Source organism: Ictalurus punctatus, chromosome 29 (genome assembly GCF_001660625.3).
Source record: "Ictalurus punctatus breed USDA103 chromosome 29, Coco_2.0, whole genome shotgun sequence".
Lineage (NCBI taxonomy): Eukaryota > Metazoa > Chordata > Actinopteri > Siluriformes > Ictaluridae > Ictalurus > Ictalurus punctatus.
The window spans coordinates 7220508-7247325 of NC_030444.2; the positions used below are offsets into that span (position 1 = coordinate 7220508).

The 26818-nt window shown below is 38.1% G+C and overlaps 1 protein-coding gene across 4 annotated transcripts; it reads left to right on the top strand.

Moving 5' to 3' along the window:
• Positions 1-4734: 4734 nt before the first annotated feature.
• si:ch1073-291c23.2 (uncharacterized protein LOC799862 homolog) lies at positions 4735-25733 on the top strand. 4 transcript variants are annotated; one of them, XM_053677441.1, is made up of 8 exons: positions 6420-6686; positions 7044-7351; positions 8972-9090; positions 15489-15599; positions 17946-18002; positions 18236-18385; positions 23899-24012; positions 24505-25733. In XM_053677441.1, exons 3-8 carry the CDS (start codon positions 8974-8976, stop codon positions 24541-24543), a joined length of 588 nt encoding a protein of 195 aa, XP_053533416.1. In that variant the 5' UTR covers positions 6420-6686; positions 7044-7351; positions 8972-8973; the 3' UTR covers positions 24544-25733. The 4 variants fall into 4 exon arrangements, with proteins under 4 accessions (XP_017317111.1, XP_017317113.1, XP_017317110.1 ...); XM_017461622.3 differs by lacking the exons at positions 6420-6686; positions 7044-7351 and adding an exon at positions 4735-4884; XM_017461621.3 differs by lacking the exon at positions 7044-7351 and having other exon boundaries at positions 6414-6686.
• Positions 25734-26818: the final 1085 nt, after the last annotated feature.

Consider the following 26818-nt stretch of genomic DNA (forward strand, 5'->3'; position numbering starts at 1 on the left):
TCGGCAGAAGGAGAGAGGGAGAGAAAAGATTATTAGGACTGGGAATTAGTATAATAGAAAGTCTAGTCAGGGTAGGCTTGAGTAAACAAATATGTTTTAAGCCTAGACTTAAACACTGAGACTGTGTCTGAGTCCCGAACACTAATAGGAAGACTGTTCCATAACAGTGGGGCTCTATAAGAGAAAGCTGTCCCCCCTGCTGTAGCCTTCACTATTCAAGGTACCGTCAAATAGCCTGCATCTTTTGATCTAAGTAGGCGTGGCGGATCATAGAAAACCAAAAGGTCACTTAGATATTGTGGTGTGAGACCGTTTAGTGCTTTATAGGCTAATAAAAGTATTTTATAGTTAATGCGGGATTCCACTGGGAGCGAATGCAGTATTGATAATATTGGTGTGATATGGTCGTATCTTCTAGTTCTAGTTATGACTCTAGCAGCTGCATTCTGGACTAACTGGAGTTTGTTTATATTCCTACTGGAACATCCAGACAGTAAGGCATTACAGTAATCTAATCTAGAGGTGACGAATGCATGAACTAGTATTTCTGCATCATGTAGTGACAATATATTTCTTATCTTAGAAATATTTCTGAGGTGAAAGAAGTTTATCCTAGTAATATTATCTACATGAGCATCAAATGATAGGCTGGAGTCAATAATCACTCCAAGGTCTTTAACTGCTGTACTTGTTGAAACAGAAAGTCCATCCAGAGTAACCATGTGATCAGAAAGATTACTTCTAGCTACACGTGATCCTAATAATAGTATTTCTGTTTTATCAGAATTAATTAAAAGGAAGTTAGTTAACATCCAACGTCTAATGTCCTTTACACAATCCTCAACCTTACTAAGCTTCTGTCAGTCCTCTGGCTTCGCTGAAACATACAACTGTGTATCATCAGCATAACAGTGGAAGCTAATTCCATGCTTACGAATAATTTGTCCTAAGGGTAGCATATATAAAGTAAAAAGCAGTGGGCCTAAAATAGCACCCTGTGGAACTCCAAAGATAACCTCAGTATGCGTGGAGAGGTCTTCATTCACATCTACGAACTGATAACGATCGGTCAGATAAGACCTGAGCCAGGAGAAGACTGTTCCCTTAATGCCAACAACATTTTCTAATCTATCAAGGAGAATAGTATGATCTATAGTATCAAAAGCTGCACTAAGGTCGAGTAACACAAGCAGCGAGGCACAATCCTGATCAGAGGCCAGTAGTAGGTCATTTACTACTTTAACTAACGCTGTCTCTGTGCTATGATGAAGTCTAAATCCTGACTGATACATTTCATGAATGTTATTCCTATCTAAGTACGAGCATAACTGCTTTGCTACAAACTTTTCTAAAATCTTAGAGAGGAAGGGGAGATTTGATATTGGTCTATAGCTGGACAGTTGAGAGGGGTCAAGGTCAGGTTTTTTTTATCAAGGGTTTAATAACTGCTAATTTAAGTGTTTTAAGTACATAGCCAGTGCTAAGGGAAGAAATGATTATATTTAAAAGTGGTTCAGTTACTCCTGGAATTACATATAATTACTCCAGTTATATATGCCAGTTTTTTTTAAGTGTCGGTCTTTTCTTTTAGCAGTAATAGACAACAATGGCAGTTGTTTAATGTAATCATAAATTTTTACTGGTATTAAAATTTTACTGAGATTTAGTAGTATTTTAAAACAGTGAAACAAACTCCAGTTGAATTAGTGTTTGATCTATTTATTGCTGGTACCTGTTGTTTTCACACCTTAGTGTAACTCTGCCGTTTAACAGCTCAAGAGCTTCTGTTAATGTTCACATCATCAGAATGGGTAATAAATATTATTTCTGTGACTTTAACCAAGATATGTTTGTTGGTGCCAGATGAGCTGCTTAAAGTATTTCAGAAACGGCTGATATCTTGGGAGTTTCACACACAACAGACTCAAGAGTTTGGACAGAATGGTGCAAGATATTCAGTGACTGACAGTTTGGCAGGCAGAAATGTCTTGTTTATAGCAAAAGGTAAGAGGAGAATGGCTAGACAGGAAGGCTACGGTAACTCAAATAACCAGTGTTTACAACCACTGGGAGCTGAAAAGCATCCCAGAACGTACAACATGTCAAACTTTAAGGTGATGGACTCCAAGGGCAGAAGACCACATCAGGTTCCACTCCTGTTAGCCAAGAAAAGGACACTGAGGTTACAGTAGACACAGGCTCACCAAAACTGGCCAGATAAAGATTGGAAAAATCCCACCTGGCCTTTTTATGCTTAGTTTCAGTGTTAGCATTTGTGAATCTATATCCAGGGACAATACCCCAGAAAACTGTTAGGATTTGAAACTAGAGAACTAGAAAATACAAGAAAGAAGGTGTCCTCGCCTCGCTACACACTTCCCACACCAAGGCCTTGGGAGAGTTTGCCAGATGACACACAGACACACAAAGTTCAAATGGCAAGATCTCTCATTTATTCCAAGAAAGGCAGAGTATATATCATGCTTGACACACAGCAGAGACAATGGGTTAACTATTGATTGGTTAGGTCATTCATCTGTCAACACCTGAGTCAACAAAGAGAAAAGGGACCAACACAGGAACCAGGAAACAGAGAGAGGGGGGTGTTCACAGAGAGAGGAGAGTGTTAACAGTAAACTTATCATTTAGTCAAAATCACTAAGATTACATTTCCTCCATTCTTTCTGATGTGAACATTAATTTAAGCTCTTGACCTGTATCTACATGATTAAATGTTTTGCCCTGCTGCCACATGATTGGTTGATTGGATGTTTGCATGAATATTGGGTATACAAGTGATCATAATAGGTGTTTGTAATGTTATACTATATGAACAAAAGTATATGGACAATTAATCTTCACATGCATATGTCAGCCTTCTCCGAACTGTTGCCACAAAATTGGAAGCACACAATTGTGTAGAATGTCTTTGTATGTTGTAGGATGACCATTCACTACCATTCACTAGAGCTAAGAGCTCCAAACTGTTCCAGTATAAATATGCCACTGTGCACAACATGGTTTGCCATGGTTGGTGTGGACACACCCAAGTGGCCTGCACAGAGCCCTTACTTCATCCCCACTGAACACCTTTAGGATGAATTGCTACACCAACTGCACCTGACATCAGTGCACAAGATCACTTGTCTGAATGGGCAAAAATCCCCACAGTCAAGTTCCAAAATCTAGTGGAAAGCCTTTCAAGAAGTTTGGAGGCGTCAGTAAAGTATTAAATTGGACCAACTCCATATTAATGGGAATGGTTGTGTAATGGGTCTACCTACCTTTCTACCTACCTTCTTATCTATCTATCTATCTATCTATCTATCTATCTATCTGTCTGTCTGTCTGTCTGTCTATCTATCTATCTATCTATCCATCCATCCATCCATCCATCCATCTATTCCACCATCCAACCAATTAACCTGGTGTGTAGATTAACCGGTCAGCTGAACCATTATATTTATTCACTAAGTGAACACCATACTTCTATATGTGGATCTAGCAAGCAGAACCTAAATCTTTCAGTACAGGAGAACCCTGCATAAATTTTGCCCTGGTCAACCACAGAGATTTGACATTACTTTTCTCTTCCACAGTCACACTTTATCTGACTTCAGTCATAAATTATTGTGTAAAACATGAGCAGAGATTATGATCATGCAGTAGTTTGTCAGTAGTGCACTAATGACTGAAAGGTTGTGAGTTGGCAACCAGAGACCCATTGCTGGACCCTTTGTAAAACCCTTATCCCCAAATGCTTGGCTACATGCTCAGTTGCATTTAACTAACTAAATCAAATCAAAACTAAAACTAATCAACTAATCAAAACTAAATCTAAATCTCATTAAACTAACTAGTCAAAACTATTCATAAACTACTCATATAAGTGGGTTAATAAGAGAACGGCTTCCGCTGCAGCTGTGTGTAGTCACTTGGGTGGGATCAGAGAAGAAGCTCCCAGGAAATTTGAGGAATGTTATTTACAACTGAACAAAAAGAGGTCTGTTGAGGGGGTAGTCCATGTCCTTAGTTATACTGAGAGAATGTTGCAATGGATATGTAGCAGTTATTAGGCCTTTAAGTAAATGAGATGTTGTTTATTTTATTTATTTAGTCACTGTGGTTGAGTGGTGTGCTCTACATAAACATACAAAAACATTACCTTATAAAAACATGTTATCTTCACAAATTGTATATTTATATAATATAAAATAAATATTATTGCAAATAGTTAAGGATAGTTAATTATGTTCACTGTCATATAATTGCACAATTATTAGTCTGAATTCCATTGCTTATTAGAGGTAATATACAAACCTGTACATTATTAACATTTAATTCAGATTACACAATATTATCATTAGTTCAAAGTGGTCCACAAAGCACAGGCCTGAACATCTGGCAGTCAACATCTGTAACAACTTAAACCATCATAAATGCATTCGGCTGTGAGAGCCAGCTGTATCATGTCTCTTCATTACTCCAGTGGCTTTGCTTATATCCTCTCATTGCCCCTTATCCTCTCTTTCTCCATGTCTCTCTCTCTCTCTCTTTTTCCTATTCCAAGCCTTACACCATTTCCTGTTTCCACATTTAACTGTGTGCTGGTGACTATCATGCAAAATTTTCACATATTACAATAGTCAAAGGTTACTATTCCCCTCCTCTACTGTGGTATTTGCAGTGAACTTTTGGAATGGCACACACACACACACACACACACACACACACACACACACACACACACTCCCAAACATGGTGTCTCAGTCTCCACCCCGTCCTCTACTCTTCCCACTCTTTACCATCCCCCTTTTCCCACTCCCCTCCTTGCTGTTGTGAAACACTCTAAAATCTACGTACCTCACCCACAGACAGTTGAAGGTATGTTACATTTGAGTTCCTTCCTAATGTTAGAAAATATTATTGTAGTCAATATGTTTTTGTTGGGATTGTGAAGATGTGTTACATATTAAATGTAGTGTGTAAGGTCATGTCTGTAATGTCAATAAGTGAACTCAAAATTAGACACATCCTTGAACAACTCTGAAGCGAAAAACTGAACAGATTTGCATGAACATGAAGCTCAGATGAAACTCTTGTGATCATAAACTTTTAATATTGTACTTACTTATCATCAACAACATTTTAATCAAAAGCAAGTAAAAGCGAGTCCTCTTAAGTTAGGATAAAAATGGCATAACTTCCTACATTAATGTCCGTCTTCATCTTCAATAGTTGTAAGAATTGCACATATATAGGATAATTTTGTTAAAACAGAAAGACTTGGAATATACAGGTACAGATTTTAGTTGTGCACTTCTGATCTAGGAAAGGAGGAAAATTAGACCTGACCCTTTACATCCTGGTCACCAGAAATTACTTCAGGTTACTATGTCTCCTCCAACATGTTTAACTGAACTATACAGCAGATGTAAAAGATGTAGTGTCTTTACCTGTCTCACAGTAAGCACATGTTAGCCCTTATTCTCCTAGGGAGAAATATGTAGTGGGTGGGAAATGCATTGACTTAATTTGGAGAAAATGGAAATTTTCTGAAATATGCAAGTGTACTTGGCCAGTAAAGCACTGTTTTGATTCTAATTAGCCTATCAACTTTATGTTGCCTTAGCTAGCTAGAATTTCCCTGGAGAAAATATATCAATCATCAAGAAATAAGCAAACAAAATAAATCATTATAAGCTTTGTACAACATACACCAGCAGTGCGCAAAGGAGAGGAAGACCCTGCTCCTCACCTAAAAATTAATAGTGAATTGGTTTGATAGACTACTGCTTAAAATGTCAGTACTCTCTTGTTACAGCCACACAGAGCAATGATGCAACCCTCCAATGGTCAAAAGTAATTTTCTCTTTCAAAAGAAAACTATGTTATGATGTAACTCAGCTAACATTAGATAGCTACCATGCTAAAAGAGAGTTTAAATTAACCAACATTGTTTGAAACTTTTAAAATACTATATACTTAACACTATCTTCACGAGTGTGTAGTACCTGGTTTTTGTAGGGTAGTAACTTCTCAGATTAAACATGCTTTGTGTGCATAATCTACTATCATGGAACACATCACCCCCTACCATTTCCAAAGTCTGTGACTAGTGATCAATGCAATACAAACAAGTGCACAAAAAAACTACTACATATGTACAATCGGGGAAATAAGTATTGAACACATCAACATTTTTTTTTCAGTAAATATATTTCCAATGAGGCAATTCACATGAAATTTTCACCAGACATCAGTATTAACTCAAGAAATCCACACATATAAAGAAATCTAAACATTAAAGTTAATAAATAAAAGTTGAATGATGCAGGAAAAAAGTAATGAACACGCTAACTGAAATTCATTTAATACTTAGTGGAGAAGCCTTTGTTTGTAATGACAGCTTCAAGACACTTCCTGTCTGAAGAAATTAATGTGCCGCAGTATTCAGGTGTGATTTTGGCCCATTCATCTAAACATATTGTCTTTAAATCTTGTTCAATTGGATTCAAGTCAGGTGATTGACTGGGCAATTCTAACACCTTGATTTATTTTTCTCTGAAACCAACTGAGAGTTTCCTTTGCTGTATCTTTGGATCGTTGTCCTACTGGAAGGTCCACCCACATCTCATCTTCATCATCCTGGTGGATGGCAGCAGATTCTTCTCAAGAATCTCCTGGTAAAGGGCTCCATTCATCGTTCCTTCAATTATATGTAGTCTGTCAGTACCATGTGATGATAAACAGCCCCAACACCATGATGCTTCCACCTCCAAACTTCACTGTTGGTATAGTGTTTTAAGGGTGATGTGAAGTGCCATTTCTTCTCCAAACATGGTGTGTAGTATGACTGACAAAAAGTTAAATTTTGCTCTCGTCTGACCAGACTACACTCTCCCAGTATTTCACAGGCTTGTCCAAATGAGTTGTAGCAAATTTTAAATGAACTTTGACATGCCTTTTCTTTAGTAATGGCGTCTTGCAGGGTGAGAGTGAGCAGTGGAGTGCATTACCTATTGTTTTCTCTGTGACGATAGCACCAAGTGTTTCTGGAGCTCTTTCTGAGTGGTCCTTGGCTCTTGGGATACTCTTCTGACTATTCTTCTGAATCCCTGGTCAGAAATCTTGTGAGGAGCTCCTGTGTGTGGCCGGTTGATGACGGAGTGATGTTGCTCCCACTTGTGGATAATGGCCCCAATGGTGCTTAGTGAAGGATTCAGAAGTTTTGAAATACATCTATATCCGATTCCATCAATAAGTTTTGCAACAATAAGGTTATGAAGGTCTTGGGAGAGGTCTTTGCTGGTAAAAACCCATCATGAGATGTTTCTTGTGTGACACCCAGGTAACTAAAAGTCTTTTTTATAGACCATCAAGTTACTAACACAGCTGATATTAATTTACAGAGATAGGGGGCATAATTACTTATGGATTTCAGCTGGTTCCTTGCCTTGCCTTGCCTTGGAGAACTGCTTTTTCTTAGCATGTTCAATACTTTTTTCCTGTGTCATTCCACTTCATTACACATAACTTTATTTATGGACTTTAATGTTGTGAATTCTTTATATTTCCATATTTCTTGAGTTAATACTGATGCCTGGTGAAAATTTCATATGAATAGCCTCATTGGAAATATATTTACTGAATTTTTTTTGACATGCTCAATACTTATTTCCCCCACTCTATATCTCTTAAACTATTTATACTATGCAACCAATTTGTAGAGTGAAGATGAGCAATTAATCAGCCAAAGAAGATATCAATGAATAGTCATCTCAATCTTTTTTAGCAAAGCTAGAAACTAAAATCATTAAAAGCTCTTTAATACAGATTTTGGTAACAATTACTAACACGATGCTGTTCAACAACCCGAGGTAACTATGCAGTAACTATGGAGGAACAAATGAATAGTTCTTCATTAACACATATCTTATTCTTACTAACTACGAAGTACAACTTGTTAATTACTCAATACGTGCTAGTAGGAGTTAATTATTAACTAAGCAGTAATTACTGTGTCTTAAATTTCTCCGGCAGAACTACTGCAGAACTACTATCTATATTATCTATGACTGACTCTTTTAATATAACCACTTATTAATTACTGATCACATCAAAATTTGTTCCAAAAAGCAAAACCTTAAATTCCTCCTGGAGATTTATGAATATATACCCTCACTGGTCACTTTAATAGGAAGACCTGTGCACCTGCTCATTTATGCAGTTATGGAGTTATGGATGTTGGTGCCAAATGGGCTGGTATGAGCATTTCAGAAACTGCTGATCTCCTGGTATTTTCACACACAACATTCTCAAGAGTTTACCCAGAATTGTGCGAAAAACAAAAATCAAAAGTGAGTGACAGTTTTGTGAGTGGAAACACCTTGTTGATAAGAGAGGTCAGAGAAAAATGACCAGACTGGTTGAGCTGCCAGGAAGGATATAGTAAGTCAAATAGAATGACTCTATGACACCATTACAACCATGGTGAGCAGAAAAGCATCTTAGCATGCACAAAACATCGAACCTTAAGGTGGATGGGCTACAACAGCAGTTGAACACCTTTTCTTGGCTGACAGGTGTGGAACCTGAAGTGGTCTTCTGATGTTGTAGCCCATCCACCTCAAGGTTTGATGTATAGTGCATTCTGAGATGCTTTTCTGCTTACCATGGTTGTAAAGAGTGCTTAAATGAGTTAGTATAGACTTCCTGTCAGGTCACACCAGTCTGATCATTTTTCTCTGATCTCCCTAATGTACAAAGTTTTTCAGCCTGCAGACCCTCTGCTCACAGGATATTTTTTTTGCACTATTCTCTGTAAACTCTAGAAACTGTTATCTGATTAGATTAGTGCATGAATGTGCAGTTGCTCCTAATAAAGTGGAGAGTTAGTGTACCTTAACCAGTACCAAATCCTTAGTGTTTAACATTTTTTACTCAACTTGTTTTGCGAAAATCTTCACAGAGATGGATACAAATGCAGATAGTGAGCCCACACAGCTGATGGAGGGACCAAGCACACAAACTGCCGGTGGCACTAAACCTCTGCACCGCTTCCTCAGAGGAGAGCCAAGAACTGTTGGGGTGAGAGAGAAAACACCCATATATTCCTTACTGCATTAACTACATTTGAATATATTCACAAGGTTCTCCAGCAAAATGATGCTGAAAATGATGATGTTAAGTATGAGGCAGAAAGCTGGATCCAATGCAGGGTGTTCACAAGGGCATATCCAACTCATAAACTGACAAATGATAAGCAATTATCATTTATCACTAGTCTAAATTATCAAAAACCTGAATGGGATATGTGTAAAACAACCCATTGGACCACAATACCTTGGTTGTGAGGAAGGAAACATGAACTGATAGTGGTTAGGTAAGTTAAAGTAGAATGATGTCATTGATGATGTCATCTGACTAACTAGAAGAGACCAATGGGCTTAAATTTCCTACATCCCTGCTATTCAATTCAATTCAATTCAATTTTATTTGTATAGCGCTTTTTACAATAGACATTGTCTCAAAGCAGCTTTACAGAAATATCAACATGGTTAATAAATATCAACATATACAGATATTAAAGGTGCGAATCTATCCCAACTGAGCAAGCCACTGAGTGGCGATGGTGGCAAGGAAAAACTCCCTAAGATGTTTTAAGAGGAAGAAACCTTGAGAGGAACCCGACTCAGAAGGGAACCCATCCTCATCTGGGTAACAACAGTTAGTGTGAAAAAGTTCATTATGGATTTATATGAAGTCTGTATGGCGTTAGGAGCAGCCGTAGTGCCAGCAGTCTGGAATTAAAGAAGATTTGAGCTCCATCCAGAGGCAGAAAGGATCTGGATCTCTAGTATCTCCATAAATTCGTGTGGGGCTCGGCGAAAGGAGAGAGGGAGAAAAAAGATAATTATGACTGCGAAGTAGTAGAACAGAATCTAGTCAGGGTAGGCTTGAGTAAACAAATACGTTTTAAGCTTAGACTTAAACACTGAGACTGTGTCTGAGTCCCGAACACTAATAGGAAGACTGTTCCATAACTGTGGGGCTCTATAAGAGAAAGCTCTTCCCCCTGCTGTAGCCTTCACTATTCGAGGTACCGTCAAATAGCCTGCATCTTTTGACCTAAGTAGGCGTGGCGGATCATATAAAACCAAAAGGTCGCTTAGATATTGTGGCGCGAGACCATTTAGTGCTTTATAGGTTAATAAAAGTATTTTATAATTAATGCGAGATTTTACTGGGAGCCAATGCAGTATTGATAATATCGGTGTGATATGGTCGTATCTTCTAGTTCTAGTTAGGACTCTAGCAGCTGCATTCTGGACTAACTGGAGCTTATTTATATTCCTACTGGAACATCCAGACAGTATGGCATTACAGTAATCTAATCTAGAGGTGACGAATGCATGAACTAGTATTTCCGCATCATGTAGTGACAATATGTTTCTTATTTTAGAAATATTTCTGAGATGAAAGAAGGCTATCCTAGTAATATTATCTACATGAGCATCAAATGATAGGCTGGAGTCAATAATCACTCCAAGGTCTTTTACTGCTGTACATGATGAAACAGAAAGACCATCCAGAGTAACCATGTGATCAGAAAGAATACTTCTAGCTACACGTGGGCCTAATAAAAGTATTTCTGTTTTATCAGAATTAAGTAGAAGGAAGTTAATTAACATCCAATGTCTAATGTCCTTTACACAATCCTCAACTTTACTAAGCTTCTGTCTGTCCTCTGGCTTCGCTGAAACATACAACTGTGTATCATCAGCATAACAGTGGAAGCTAATTCCATGTTTACGAATAATTTGACCTAGGGGTAGCATATATAAAGTAAAGAGCAGAGGGCCTAAAACAGAACCCTGTGGAACTCCAAAAGTAACCTCAGTACGCATGGAGAAATCACCATTTACATCTACGAACTGATAACGATCGGTCAGATAAGACCTGAGCCAGGAGAGGACTGTTCCCTTAATGCCTACTACATTTTCTAATCTATCAAGTAGAATAGTGTGATCTATAGTATCAAAAGCTGCACTAAGGTCGAGTAACACAAGCAGCGAGACACAACCCTGATCGTAAGTCAGTAGAAGGTCATTTACTACTTTAACTAACGCCGTCTCTGTGCTATGATGAGGTCTAAATCATGACTGATACATTTCATGAATGTTATTCCTATCTAAGTACGAGCATAACTGCTTTGCTACAACCTTTTCTAAAATCTTAGAGATGAAGGGGAGATTTGATATTGGTCTATGGTTGGACAATTGAGACGGGTCAAGATCAGGTTTTTTAATCAAGGGTTTAATAACTGCTAATTTAAGTGATTTAGGTACATAGCCAGTGCTTAGGGAAGAATTGATTATATTCAGAAGTGGTTCAATTACTCCTGGACAAATCTGTTTAAACAAACATGTAGGTACGGGATCTAGTATGCAAGTTGATGAATTGGCTGAAGAGATTAATGTAGCTAGTTCGGTCTCTCTAAGTGGAGCAAAACACTCTAAACACTGATCTGATATCACTACATTGTCATGTAATGGGTTTGTTACAGTACTGTCCAGTTTTAAGTTAATGGCCTGTATTTCACGTCTAATATTTTCAACCTTATCAATGAAAAATGTCATGAAATCTTCACTGCTATGTAGTGTTTCTCTCTGTAGTGGTTTTATTCCTAGTTAATTTTGCTACTGTGTTGAAAAGGAATCTAGAATTGTTTTTGTTGTCTCCTATTAAGGTGGAGAAATAGATTTTTCTAGCATCGCCAAGAGATTTCCTATATTTCAGTAGGCTCTCCTTCCATGCTGTTTGAAATATCACCAGTTTGGTTTGACGCCATTTACGTTCTAATTGTCGAGTTGTCTGTTTTAAGGTTCGCGTTTGATCGTTATACCAGGGTGCTATTTTTTTCTCTCTAATTATTTTCCTTTTGAGTGGAGCCACTCTATCTAGCGTGTAGCGGAGTGTTGACTCCAAGCTTTCAGTCGCCTGATCAAGTTCTGTGTGATCTGACGGTGATCCAAATCTAATTGATGTTTCTGCGAGGTTATTTCTGAAGCTCAGTGCAGTAGCTGATGTGTAGGTACGTTTTATGCGGTAGCGAGGTGAGGTGGAAATATTATGATCAATACGTATTATGAACGAGATAAGATAATGGTCTGAGACAACTTCAGACTGCGGAAAAATGATAATATTTTCTATACTTAGTCCGTATGTTAGTATGAGGTCAAGAGTGTGAGCACCATTATGAGTAGGCCCGATTACATTCTGATTAATCCCTACTGAATCTAAGATGGACACAACCGCTAATCTTAGAGGGTCTTCCAGGTTATCAAAATGAATATTAAAGTCTCCGACGATTAATGCTTTATCTACAGACACAACCAGGTTTGAGACAAAGTCTGCAAATTCACTAAGAAATTCAGTATATGGCCCTGGGGGTCTGTAAATAATAATTAGAGGAATTGACTTATTTTTTGTGGCTACATAACTTATACTGGTATAAAGAATTTCAAAAGAATTAAATTTATGCTTAGGTTTTTGTGTGACGACTAGATTTTTACTATGGATGAGTCCAACACCTCCTCCTCTACCAGGTGAACGAGGCTGATGTACATAACTGTATCCAGGAGGACTGGCTTCATTTAATGCTATGTACTCGTTTGGTTTAATCCAAGTTTCTGTTAAACACATTAAATTACATTTCTGATCAGTAATGATGTCATTAACAATAAGAGCCTTAGATGCAAGAGATCTAATGTTTAATAGACCTAGCCTCAGATCAAAAGTGCTGGCTGTGCATTCAATATGATTTAATTTTATGTTAATTAGGTTACGAAGATAGACTTTCCGAGATTTTCTATATATTTGTATAGCTCGGGGAACAGACACAGTCTCTATAGTATGTATTACCTTTGCCGGATTTTTAATTGAACATTGATTATACTGAATGTTATTATTGGAAGATGTACTTACGGTAGACAGTCACTTGGAGTGTAGCGCCTTGGAAATGTTGTCTGAAAGCAGTTCCGCTCCAAGGCTGCTGGGGTGCAGGCCATCAGGACGAAACAACCTAGGACGCTCCCAGAACAGATTCCAGTTATTGACAAACACCAGATTCTGCTCATTACACCAAGAGACTAACCAATCATTTAATGCTAAAAGTCTACTGAACTTTTCTGCTCCACGTCTGTATGTGGGAAGAGGTCCAGAGACGATGATCTTCACGGTGGGTGATCTGCCTCGTGCCGTCTCGATCAGGCTGGAGAAGTCCCTCTTCAGAACCTCCGTCTGCCGCAGCCTGGTGTCGTTCGTCCCCGCGTGCAGCACAACCGCTCCAATGCGCTCGTCCTTCTTCAGGATCCCGGATACCTGCGCAGCGACATCAAGGACACGAGCACCAGAAAAACAGTGTGTGCGCACCTTACCTTTAGATGAGGCTACACGGACGTTCCGCACAATGGAGTCCCCGACGATCACAGCGTTGGGTCTGGTCTGGCGGAGAGGGGCGAAGCGGTTCCTAGTTGGAATCTCGAACACCGGAGGTGGAGAGGGTCCAGCCCGCGCCTTTCGCCGCTGGTTCACCCAAGGCCCGAGGTGTGTTGGTGCCGGCGTGACGGAGACCACGGCTGGGAAAGTCCTAGGTGCACGGTCCCTGCACAGAGAAACACACGGCGTAGAGGGGCTGGGAGTGGAAATACCACGCTGTGTGCTATGTGGGCAGAGGCACAAGATGTTTCCAGCGCAGTTTGTCGCTCCAGCAGCTGGGCCTGCTTGTCGAGTAGGCTGCGGATCTGCTTCTCCACATCCTCCAGTTCCAGCCGCACCATGTGAAGCTCGAGCGAGTCCTCATCTGCACTCAAAACCGGAGAGACAACAGACATATTTGTTTTGTTTTTTTTAAACAGAACAGCGGTAAGTGAGAAATGTGAAACGTAAACAAGGCTAGCGGTAGGTGATGCTAGCGGGCTACGGGCTACAAGCTAGTCGCGGATGTTTGTAAAAAAATTAAAAAATAAAAAAAATTTAAAAAAGCAGAGGTCACTGTTTGACAGCCACACTCTTTCCATGGGTTAGTAACCAATAGTTCATCCCTGTGTTGATTGGCCATTCTCTTGGTTTGTCTCGTCACCTTTCTTAGTTGTTGACATGTGTTGTCCCACACCTATTCGTTCCAAAGCCATTGGTAGTAGCTGTGTTCCTGGGAACAGAGGAGGCTGCTACCCAAGCACACACTAGAAGGGTCTCGGGTCGGTGGCTGGGTGGTTTAGTTAAGCGGTTTAGGTATCCTGATGTTAAGCTCACTGAAACTCACAACTTCTCCATAAATTAGCTCCACACACTTGGGATGTGAATTCAAAATTCCAGACTTCTAAAGTACATGAACACATGATTGAATAACAGCCCAGCAATCTTGAAAGTGGTGAGCAATGCTGTTAGGGGAATCAGTCAAAGAAATGAATCCATCATGATGGCAGTGCAGTTCTATGATGGAAAGGTGGGGTTTTGTTTGGTAAGAAAGAAACATTGGTTATTACATGTTTGGACTATTTATGGTCAATGGGCCATAGAACACAGACGAAGGGGAACTATAGGAAATATAAGTTATGTTGTCTTTTCTGTGGGTGGAGTGAGATGGAGGCATGAGAGTGTGTCAGCCTTGGTATGGTATGAAGTCATGAAATTAATGTGGGAGTAAAGGAGAGCCTCTAGTCATATAGCTTGTCAACTGAATACCCATTTTTAGGTATTGAAGATTTTTGTGCTGGTTCTGTTACTAGTAGTCTGACAGTATGGCATAACAAGCAAAAAGCTGATTTTACCTTTTTTAACATATTGAAAGCTGCCCACTTCTTGTGTTTGTGCTTTTCCTGACATGATTAATTACGCTTACCAGACTCAGGAAACTTTTCCTCTTCTTGCAGTATGGTAACATGGGTATTTTCCAAATGCGGAAGGTTTTTATCCTGTAAATTCTTTCCGATGCAAAGACTACAGAGAATTTTTGAAAATACCTACTTAGAATAAGCGCATTCATATCATTCATTGTTAGCTGGATCTCTCTCTCTCTCTCTCTCTCTCTCTCTCTCTCATATAATAACCTAGTCTGGTTCTGCCTGGTTGTCAGACTTCATTGTGACAAGAAAGTATCTGATTATAGTTTGCTCTTTGTAGTAAACCATGGAGGGATTTTTGAATGTTTTGTTCATGAATTATTAGAGAGGAAGCTAAATTGCCAGAATAAAAACAAATTTACTACCCTGTCTGACTCCAAACCATTCATAATCATTCATAACGTCATAAGAGCTGGGTTGAATTCTTACACATTTTACACAAGTCAAATCACCGCATTTGGGTGAGCAAGATTTTTTTTATTGGTCTCTTATATCATACAACCTTTAAAACTGTTAAAATGAAAATCCCCACATTTCAGAATTGACCTATTTTATGTTTTCGTGTTTCTTATGTACAAGATTGTGCTGTTGTTCCTCGGCCTTTGTCTGTTCTTGTTTGGGATTCCTATGAAGGGGGACGTGGTGGAAACATCAGAAGAAAGCTATAGCCCTTTTTGGCTGGGCATCTTGGTAAATATGTTATTTTTTGCATTGTTGACAAGACAGGTACAAATAATGAACATAAACACGTCTAAAACTATGAAGCTATAGTGAAATTAAATCATATTAAATCTGTAAAATAATTAAAACTATGAATGTATTTCATGAAACAGAAATCTGAATTATTCCATTAATATCAATATATACAGTTGCAATCAAAATTATTCAACCCCCTTTGCAAATCAGGCTTATTGTCAAAATTTACAGACTTTCAGCTGTTTGCAATGAACAAATCAAACTAAAGTAATTGAAATAGTTCAACACAACAAATGCTTCAAGTGGTTTCCCCAAATTCAACTGAAAATGCAGCTTATAATGATTTCTCCTGTTTTAAAATTGTTCAACCCCCTGAATAGAATCCCTCAAAACAGCACAAATATGCAAAACAGGTGTTGTCTCAAGTACACATGATGGAACTAATCAAGGGCTTCATTAGTTGCGCCAGGTGTGCTTGAGCTGGAACACATGAAATACCTGAAACGGCTAGAGGCAGAAAGTTCATGAAATTCCTGGACGGGACAGAAAGCGGAAGCTATCAACTTCTGCCACCAGATTTCTGAGAAAGCAGGTTGTGAAAAACCCTCGAGTGACTGCAAAAGACCTGCAGCAAGACTTGGTGGCAACAGGCACTGAGGTTTCAGTAAGGTCACAGTAAGGCACGTACTAAACGCAGAAGGTTTCCATGCCAGAACTCCAAGACGTACACCACTACTGACCCAAAAGCACAAGAAAAATCAGCTCAAAATCATATAAATAAGCCATAGAAGTTTTGGGATTCTTTTCTGTGGAGCGATGAAACAAACAAAACTATAACTTTTCAGCACGATGGATCAGCGGTACGTCCGGAGGAAGAATAATGAAGAAAGAACACTCTGTCCACAGTCAAGCATGGTGGTGGGGCTGTTTTGCATCCTCTGGCACTGGAAACCTGCAGCGCGTGGAAGGCAAGATGGATTCATTGAAATATCAGAAAATTCTAGGAGAAAACGTAATGCCGTCTGTGAGGAAGCTGAAGCTTGGGCATCATTGGACGTGCCAATAAGACAATGATCCCAAGCATACCAAAAATTCCATCAAGGCTTGGTTAAAAAAGAAGTCCTGGAAGATTCTACAGGTGGGATTTGAAGAAGGCGGTTACAGCACACAAACCCAAGAATATTACTGAACTGGAGGCCATTGCTCATGTGGAATGGGTTAAGAGTCCTCAGGAAAGCTGCCAGAAGCTGGTGTCTGGCTATGCATCTCATTCACAGCAGGTCATAACAGCAAAAGGGTGCTCTACTAAGTACTAAAGATGCTTGCCATGAAGGGGTTGAATAATTTTGAGATTGGCGAAATCATTATAAGTTGCATTTTCAGTTGAATTTGGGGAAACCAATTGAAGCATTCATTGTGTTGAACTATTTCAATTGCATTTGTTTGATTTGGTCATTGCAAACAGCTGAAAGTCTGTAAATTTTGACAATAGACCCGATTTGCGATGGGGGTTGAACAATTTTGATTGCAACTGTACTAGTACAGCTGAAATCACTAAAAAGGTGCTTCATTTTTTTCCCCAGTGTGCAGCATGTCCCATGAATGTAATGCAAGTTGTTTTAATGAAGCAGATTGAAAAACTAAAAGCAATCCTCTTAAAAAGTCCATTTCATATATAAGCAGTTTTCAATAGATTTTATTGTGTAATGTAAGTGTCTGATTTAACATTTAACTGCTGCAGCTGTGTTACTGCATTTTACTCTTAATATACCAAATACTTATACTAATACTGTGGTGTGTGCTTATTACCATTTTCCATACATTACCCATAATTTACCCAGTTTATATAAAACACTTCTGCCCGATTGTGCTTTATAAACTGTTTACAGAGATCATGTAGAAGTAGTGCTGAATTTATCTGCATTAATCTTTTCTCCTTTATATAGTCATTCTTACATATGAGCAGTACAAACTTATCTTACCTCCGATGAGCAGGATTATTTACAGATACTAGTAAATAAATAACAGATGGTGGGACTATAGTATAAGAGAATGGCAGAAGGAGGAAGCACATTTGCACCTGTAACTAAGTGAGTTTTGTTTATGTTTGTAAAGTGAATGTTTACAGTGATAAATAAAATGGAGCCACTACTTTAGAAATGACTTACTGGGCATTGTAATTAAATAATTCTTTTGAAAGTATTGTCTCTTGAACTCAAATAAGGTCTTTATGATCATACATTTGGTAGAATAATAACTGTAAGTAGAAGACCATTTAATCGAACGCTTATCTGTGTGATGTGCTGGATCTCTTACAAATGTGTATTTTCTGTTTTGCAGTACTTCATTTGTGGTATTCTCTACATACAGTCAGAACGAAACACCACAAAAAAGATGGTGAGTGCTCTAAGTTTAAGTTTTATGATATAGTCTTGACCCCTTAAACTTCCAGGACATGTCAGTGGATCTTGAGTTACATTCCTCCCTCTCATAATTAGAAAACATTTCTATTAGTTTCACTGTTGTTTATGAATAATATGCTTTAAGATGAATAAATGTGTAATAATATAATTTCATTAATTATTAATGAAATGCAAGTTCATTAATATGAAAATTGTCTCCCCTTGCAGGTCACAATTAGTCTTGTGTTTAGTATCCTCGCAATACTGGGGACTATAATTGGTGTAATAATCTTCAGCAAAAGTTTACTCACACACCATCATTATATGATGTATCCAGATTTCAGCTTGGATGAAGCAGAAGTGTCCATGGAACATTATGTAAGTTATCTTCAACAGAAGACTTGTGCATAAGAATAAGATACTTGTATTTGTAGATAAGAATGATAAAAAAGAAATATAATTTAGTGTAACATGAATTTTTATTTTTTGTAAAAAAAAATTTGGACAGTATGTTTTGCACAGTAATGTAGAATAACCCCAGTCCCTCTCCTTGATGAGGGAGATTGACTACTCAAATTACGTAAATATGACATAAATAAAATAACTTTTATTGTATCTAGGTGAAAGCATTTCTATTGTATCTTGTAAGCTATAGTCATTTTATAATGCATCCTGTGGTACAGAAATTAATTTTGAGTAAATTTACTTATGGCATTATTATTTGTATGTAGAGAACATGCAGGCACCAAATAAAATCCATTGTAACACAATTCTCATTGCAAAGGCAACAGGAGAAATCAATTAAAAAATGATTTATGGCCTAGTATACATAAATATACAGTACATAAGCTCGTAAAAAAATTAGCCACATGTTGTTTCTTTTCCAATGCTTGGTTACACCTCCCCTCATCCCGAACCAAAAGGACCAATCCAGTCAGGATTTCAGACAATTTCTGCCCACTCTTCTATTGACTCATTATACTATTCAGCTAAAGTTTGTGGTGCCTATTTTGGTGTTTTGCCCACAAAATTTAATGGTTTTGGTTCAGGCCAATCAAAATGTCCCAGTGTTATAAAATGCTTGTTCAACAAGTCATACACAGATTTGGCCCTCCATATCATACAGTTGTCATCCTGGAAAGGAGTGTTAGTGTTGTGTTTTGGATATGAAGCACAACAGCAACATTAGAGTATGGCCAACAACTGATGTTCTAGTTGAAGAAGTTACATTCATTCAGATACACAAGCTATTGACTGTGTACAATACGGCACTGCTATTAGCAGATTTGACCAAATTTCATCCCAAAATTTTTGAATTCATAAGGTTCTATCTGACATGTTTGTTATAAGAATGTTACATGCCACTGAATAGGTCTTGAAGGCCCAAACTTGCAAATCCAAACAGCAAACCAGAATGGACTAACAAAAAAACCAAGATGACCTTGTTTTTTTGTCTTGTGCTTGTTCACGTGACTATTTTCAGAATTCACTGAAGATTCTATATATTCTGTTTTAGACCAAAATATATGTACAAAAGTTCAAACTTTAAAATTCCAAAGTCTCCATATACTGTAAGTAAAGTTAATAATACCTTTGTATTCATTTATCTTTAGAGAAGGCTAGTCTACTGCTTTGCTGAATACAATTCTTCAAAAATAATCGTTGCATTAAAAAAAATCCTCACCCACAGCCCAGTTGGAATATCTTAAACTTAAGTGTGAAAGGGTTAATGCTTTGACATTTTTACCATATCTGGGTAATTTGTTGATTTTGTGATTTTAGATTAAGGTCCACGTTATAAAAGATTTAATTGAAGGGTAGAGAAATTAAATTCTGCAGTGTAGATCATTCAAATGCACCGTTTGTCTCTGCTGTCTGCCAGGAGCGAACCTGACCTAGGTGTTTGGGGCCCTGAAGATTTTTTTTTAGCCCTGAATAATTGGAGCGGTTTGTCACTATGTAACTAAAAGTCAGTAAAAGAAGATGGCAGTGTTGTAATTTTGTGTCTTCAGTGAACGGAGGGAAGACCAATCAGATAGGGTTTACAGGAAAATACATGGAAATACTTGTGTCTTATTGGCTGACAGCTCTCATTTCTGACAAACGCTAGCTCACAGTCAGTTGGTGTGAGGGGAAAATGATATACACCAATTTATTACCAGTAAAGGGTCGAAACTGAAACACTAACTTATTCTCGAGTTTCTTGCACAGCAAGAGGGGTGATGCATATGACTGAACCTCCATTTGCTGAGAATAAAATACAACACTCCATATACTGAAGATAAAATACAATAAGATACAAAATTCAATAAGATACAAAATTACAACACTGCCAACCTGTTTTACTGACATTCAGTTACGTAGTAACATGTTAATGATTTATCAGTAAACATTTTACTGGGGCACAGCAAAATTTTACTGGGGCTTGTGCAAAGGGACGAGTGACGCCCCTGCTGCAACACACTCCAATAAAGTTGGGACAGTTGACTGTTTACCATCTGTTGTAACATCACCTTTTCTTTTAATAACACTTATTAAGTGTTTGGGCGCTGAAGACACCAGTTGGTTAAGTTTAGCAAGTGGAATTTCCCCCCATTCATTCGTTATGCATTTCCTCATGCTGTGCAACTGTACGGGTCTTCGTTGCCTTAGTTTTCGCTTCATAATGCATTACACATTCTCAACTGAAGACAGGTCAGGACTGCAGGCAGGCCATGCTAGTACCCGCACTCTCTGCATACACAACCCTGGGCTTGTAATCCACGTAGAATGTGGATTGGCATTGTCCTGCTCTGGATGCAGCATATGTTACTCCAAAATGTGTACATGTTTTCTGCATTAATGATGCCCTCACAGACGTGCAAGTTACCCATGCCATGAGCACTGACACACCCCCATACCATGACAGATGCTGGCTTTTGGACATGACACTGATAACAACTTGGATGGTCCTTTTCTTCTTTGGCCTGGAGAACACAACAGCTGTTTTGTCCAAAAACTATTTGAAATGTCAACTCGTCGGACCACAAAACATGATTCTACTGTGCTACTGTCCATCTCAGATGAGACCGAGCCCAGAGAAGTCGGCGGCGCTTCTGGACAGTGTTGACGTATGGCTTCTGCATTGCATAGAAAAGCCTGTGGATCTGTGGATGCAGCGGCAAATGGTTTTGACCGACAAAAGTTTACCAAAGTATTCCCAAGCCCATGTCAGGATATCCATTACAGGTTCATGACGGTTTTTAAGAAAGTGACATCTGAGATATCGGAGATCACACGCATTCAGAAGAGGTTTTCGGCCTCGCCCTTTGCGCACCAACATCTGACTGGATTCCTTGAGTCTTTTATTTATATTGTGCACTATAGAAGGTGAAATGCCAAAAATCCTACCGATTTGTTTTTGGGGAAAGTTTTTCTCAAAGTATTGGATTATTCAATGATACATCTGTTGGCAGATTGGTGAGCCTCGACCCATCCTTGCTCTTGAAGGACTAGGCCTTTTTGGAGGCTGCTTCTTCTTCTTCTTCTTTTTGTGTTGAGGTTCCCCTTCACTGGTGGAACCATCGTGGTGGAAGGATTGGCTGCTCAGCAGTATGATACTGAACGTTGCCCAGGGTGCGCCAGGTGCTGTAATTGCGCCGTAGGAGGAGACTCCTTCCATGCACCTTGGAGGCTCCTTATATACTATGATTATATTGCCTCACCTGTTACACATCACTTTCTTATTTCAACTTATCACATCGCGATTAGTCCTGAAATGCCCCTGTCCCAACTTTTTTGGAACGTGTTGCATGCATCAAAGTAAACGTTTATCTTCAAAAAACTATGCAGTTGATTAGGTAAAACATCAAATATCTTGTCTTTATGCTTTTTTTGTTTAAATACAAGTCAAAGTACATTTACAAATCACCCCTCTTTTTTTATTAGCATTTTCCACACTGTCCCAACTTTTCCGGAATTGGTGTTGTAGTTAATTATCAAGCTCACTAGATCTTACTAGTAAGCTACCTAGCTAGCAATAATAAGTAACCTCATACACTAACAGTGCATACATATTGTTTTACATAATACAATTTTACATGCATGATGTGTAGAAGTGGCGTTTGCGGGAAACTTGCAAAACATCTATCATTAGAATGATCCTCTTTAAAATGCATTTTAAAATAGGTTACATGATGCCTTGCAATTGGCTGACATCCCATCCAGGGTACATTCCTACTTTGTGATGCAATCACATCGCATGGTGGCAAGGTCATCCTCAAAATGTGATTCTGAAATGTGATTCATTTTTCAATATTTAGGCAAAACTACTTAAAGGAAAAAATCTTTGAGATCTTTGAGGAAAAATCATCTGAGATAAGTTAACATTTATTTTTTTTGTCATTTGAAAAAGTTTAGCTAGTTTGAGTATTCTGTTAAATGGTAAAATGTAATTGTCACCATATGGCAACAACATGTTGTCACGATTCCCCCTTGAAGCAGCGTGCTCTAAGCGCGAATGCGCGAGCACCTGCTTTTCCGCTGTTGACCGTAGTGACATTGGGACACGTGTGTTTTGTTTATGTCTGTCATGTCTCCTCCCTGTTCCGTCATTGGCTGGGAATTCACGTGGGTCTGAATTGCTCTCAGCTGATAGCAGTTGAGACGCTGATCATGTCGGCATATATAGCGCGTGCCTCCCAGCACACAACGCGGAAGAGTCGTAAGTAAATGGTTAGAGTTAGTTTAGTTCGTAGCGTATTCATAGTCACGGTTCATGTTTGCGTCAGTTTAGTTTGCGTCAGTTTAGTTTGCGTCAGTTTAGTTTGCGTCAGTTTAGTTTGCGTCAGTTTAGTTTGCGTCAGTTTAGTTTGCGTCAGTTTAGTTTGCGTCAGTTTAGTTTGCGTCAGTTTAGTTTGCGTCAGTGTCAATGTTTAAAGTTAGTTCGTGCTGGATTATCCGCTTCCAGTTCCTCGTCCTAGTTCGTGTCTTGTTTTGTTAATCAACCTAGATTCCAGCCTAGCCCCGTGTATGCCTGTTTGCCAATCGCCTGGCCTCTTGCATGTTTATGGATTACGTTTTGGATCACGTTTTGGATTTGTCTGCCTGCCTGTCTCTACAAATAAACAACTGTTATCCTGCACTTGCATCCGCCTTATCTCTGCTCCGTCACGATTTGTGACACGTGTGGTAATGGAACTGTGGTTGAAAACAGGCCTACATAGCAAAAAAGACACTAGCCTTCCCAAGTAGTTTATTTACACATGTGTATATTATGTTATTTTTGACTATATGATACTTTCCACCATTTTACATTGTTGCCATATTGTAATAAAAGTATTAAAAATCCATTAAAAAAAACTTTTTTGATGTAAATGCAATAATTCATGCAGTAGATGGCTAAGCAGGTACCACAATATTCAGAAAACCATGATACAGAAACTGGCCACATAGTTATTGTAGCATTCCACCCCTTGTTCAACCAACATCACTGCATCTCTGCATTATATCAGATAGTTTTTGGAAGCATAGGCACATAAAGATGAACAACTGCTCTTATCAGAAGCAACTAGAGTACAACACAAACACAGAACTCATGGATCTCATGGCAAGCATGATGGCTCTCTGCCAGGGAACTTTAACCTGATTATTTAATTCCTAGTATAGTATGTAACCCACGGTACAGGATGCCAAATTTTCCAATTATCATATTTAAAAAAAAAATTGTAATAGATAGAACCTACACTGCAAAAAAACAGTTGAAAAGAGTCGGCAGATAAACAGATCTTGAACACAGGCAAATTTTCCTATTTCACTTGCAGATAATTTTACTTCCTTCAAGCTTTTCTTAAATGAAACAAATTGATCTGATATTAAGATCATTGATATTAAAAACTTTTCACATTCTTCAGATGCAGCTCTACAGCCTGGAAGCCGTGTTCCTGTTCCATAGCTTGGTGGCGGGAGTGATCCTCATTGCCATGTCTGTATTTGCCCGTCTAGCGCTGCACTCAAGTCATACACGGGTAAAAATGTGCTTCCTTATTTTCCTGTTACTTCTCCATCTAATCCTTTTCTTTAGCTCAGCTAGGATGTGGATTAGGATGCCATTACTATAACATTATTTTAAAGTAGTTATATCCTAAATATTTCCTGTATGTTTCAAAATAAACTGTCATGTGTTATTTATATACTATACGTTGGAGAAGAAACAAGAAGACTGGCTTATAATTAATAATAAGTACATACTAACAGAATTTTTCCCCATCCCAAAACCACATACAGTAATATTTATGCAAAAACATGGAGATGAGATTTTGCTGAAATCATAAAACTGTAGCATTACAAATGTTTAAGAAGCTAAGAAGCACAATGAGGAGCTTTATCATATGTATCATATGTCAGATTTGGAGCACTGTGACTCTGTGATATACTATGCTGTGTGTGGCAGCATCCAGTAATCTCTCTCTCTCTCTCTCTCTCTCTCTCTCTCTCTCTCTCTCTCTCTCTCTCTGTAGATGCTCGTGGTCATGCGTTACCCACCTTCAGCAGAGTAGGCCTCTTTAGAGAGACCATGGGTGAACTCCAAACACTAGTCTGTGATACAAAGCTCTTATTAGAATTCATTCTAACATGTAGCTGTAGTCCAGTAAAATTAAAAGAACAGGTTATTTGTGACAGTGTGTGCAGGAAGGAACTGAGCTATTTGCTTAACTGATAATTAACTCAGCTATTCAGGCCTCACTGTATGATTGCTAGAAATAATTACTGTGAAAAAGTCTTGTTAGAATGGATTCTCTATGTTCTAGCGTTTGAGATGGAGAACATTCCTATCTCACCATTCTTTTCCTTATTGGCATTAAAAAAAAGGAAATGTGAAACATTTCACAATAACCTACACATAAACATTGTACTAATTCACATATGGAAATGTATATTGCCAAATAATCTTCTAAATTTTGTATTAAATAACCTAACAAATCAATGATGACATTTTGATGTAAACAGCCACTGACCATAATAATTTTGTTTTTGTATGTTCAATATATGTTTGTATTTACAGCTCCTCATATAGTTATTATGCATCTCATGCATCGTTACCAGTTAATAAATGACAGTATAGCTTTAGACCAATAACTAGCTTCTAAAACCGTCTAAAACTCCCCATGGCCATGGAGACGAGAACTTCCTGGCTGCAGCCTGCAGAACGGGACTGATCTGCACTTTTGGCAGGGCTTCATGTGTCACTCACCCATAACCAGTCTCACTGGTTAATGGCAATGAATTGACACCTCAGGATGTTCTCACTGGACTGTATACACTGTCGCTTCCACTTTTAGTCTCAGTGGCTAGAACAACTTTCAGTGTTGCGCCAGAAAATTTTTACCCTCACTGCATGCAAGATCTTCCATGGATTATTCTGAACGATGTCAATCGCAGTATGAGGTTGGCATCTGTCATTCATTAGTAAGAAGGAGAATGGCTTTAAACTGTATGTTTCGAGTTATATCCAAAACTTTAGCTAACAAGCTAACTAGCTTTGTTTGTGACAGTTCATACTCTAATACAGTTCATTTTCTATCTAGTTAACCTTTTTTTTTTATATATATATTTCTTTTAAAAATAGATATTCTGGTCTTATAGTTGATTTTTATATCTATTTTTTAAAAACAAAAACATATTCATATGTAGTGTCTTGCCTTAATCCAGTGCTTACTTAAATTAATAAAAATGTTGTATAATACCAGCCTGCTCTTATTTACTGTGTTGTGCTGCTTTGCTCAACCTGAACATGTTCATACTCGCTTAAAACAAAAAAAGACTGAAAATGGGTAGTTATGGAAACTAAGCACAGAATTAAATTTTGAGGATGTGTTACATAACAGAACACAGCAATACTGGGATGATAAACCTTCACACTGAACAAAATGCTGCTACTATAGTTAATTATATATATATATATATATATATATATATATATATATATATATATATATATATATATATATATACATATATGTATGTGTGTATAATACAATTTGCCTGTGAAATAATGGTAAACTACTGGCAGCACAGATGCCTACTGTAATTTTACAGTATTCATAATATGAAATTATTTAAGTGTATTACCATACAATGTCTATGTATGTCCGAATTTTTTCAATTTACTGTAACATACTGGCAGCAGAGACGCCAGCAGTATACTGTAATTCTTTAAATCACCGTCTGATCTGATAGAACTCGATCAGGCGACTGAAAGCTTAGAGTCAGCGCTCCGCTACACGCTAGATAGAGTGGCTCCACTCAAAAGAAAATTAATTAGAGAGAAAAAAACTAGCACCCTGGTATAACGATCAAACGCGTACCTTAAAACAGACCACTCGACAATTAGAACGTAAATGGCGTCAAACCAAATTGGTAGTATTTCAAACAGCATGGAAGGAGAACCTACTGAACTATAGAAAATCTCTTAGCAATACTAGAAAAGTCTATCTCTCCACCTTAATAGGAGATAACAAAAACAATTCTAGATTTCTATTCAACACAGTAGCAAAATTAACTAGGAATGAAACCACTACAGAAAGAAGCACTCAATCATTACATAGCAGGAAGATTTCATGAATTTTTTCATTGGTAAGATTGAAAATATTAGAGGTGAAATTTAGGCTATTAAATTAAAACCAGACAGTATTATAACTAACCCTGTAGATGGTAATATAGCAATATCAGATCAATGTTTAGAATGTTTTACTCTTCTTAGAGGGACTAAATTAGCGTCATTAATCTCTTCAGCAAATTCATCAACTTGCATACTAGATCCTGTACCTACAT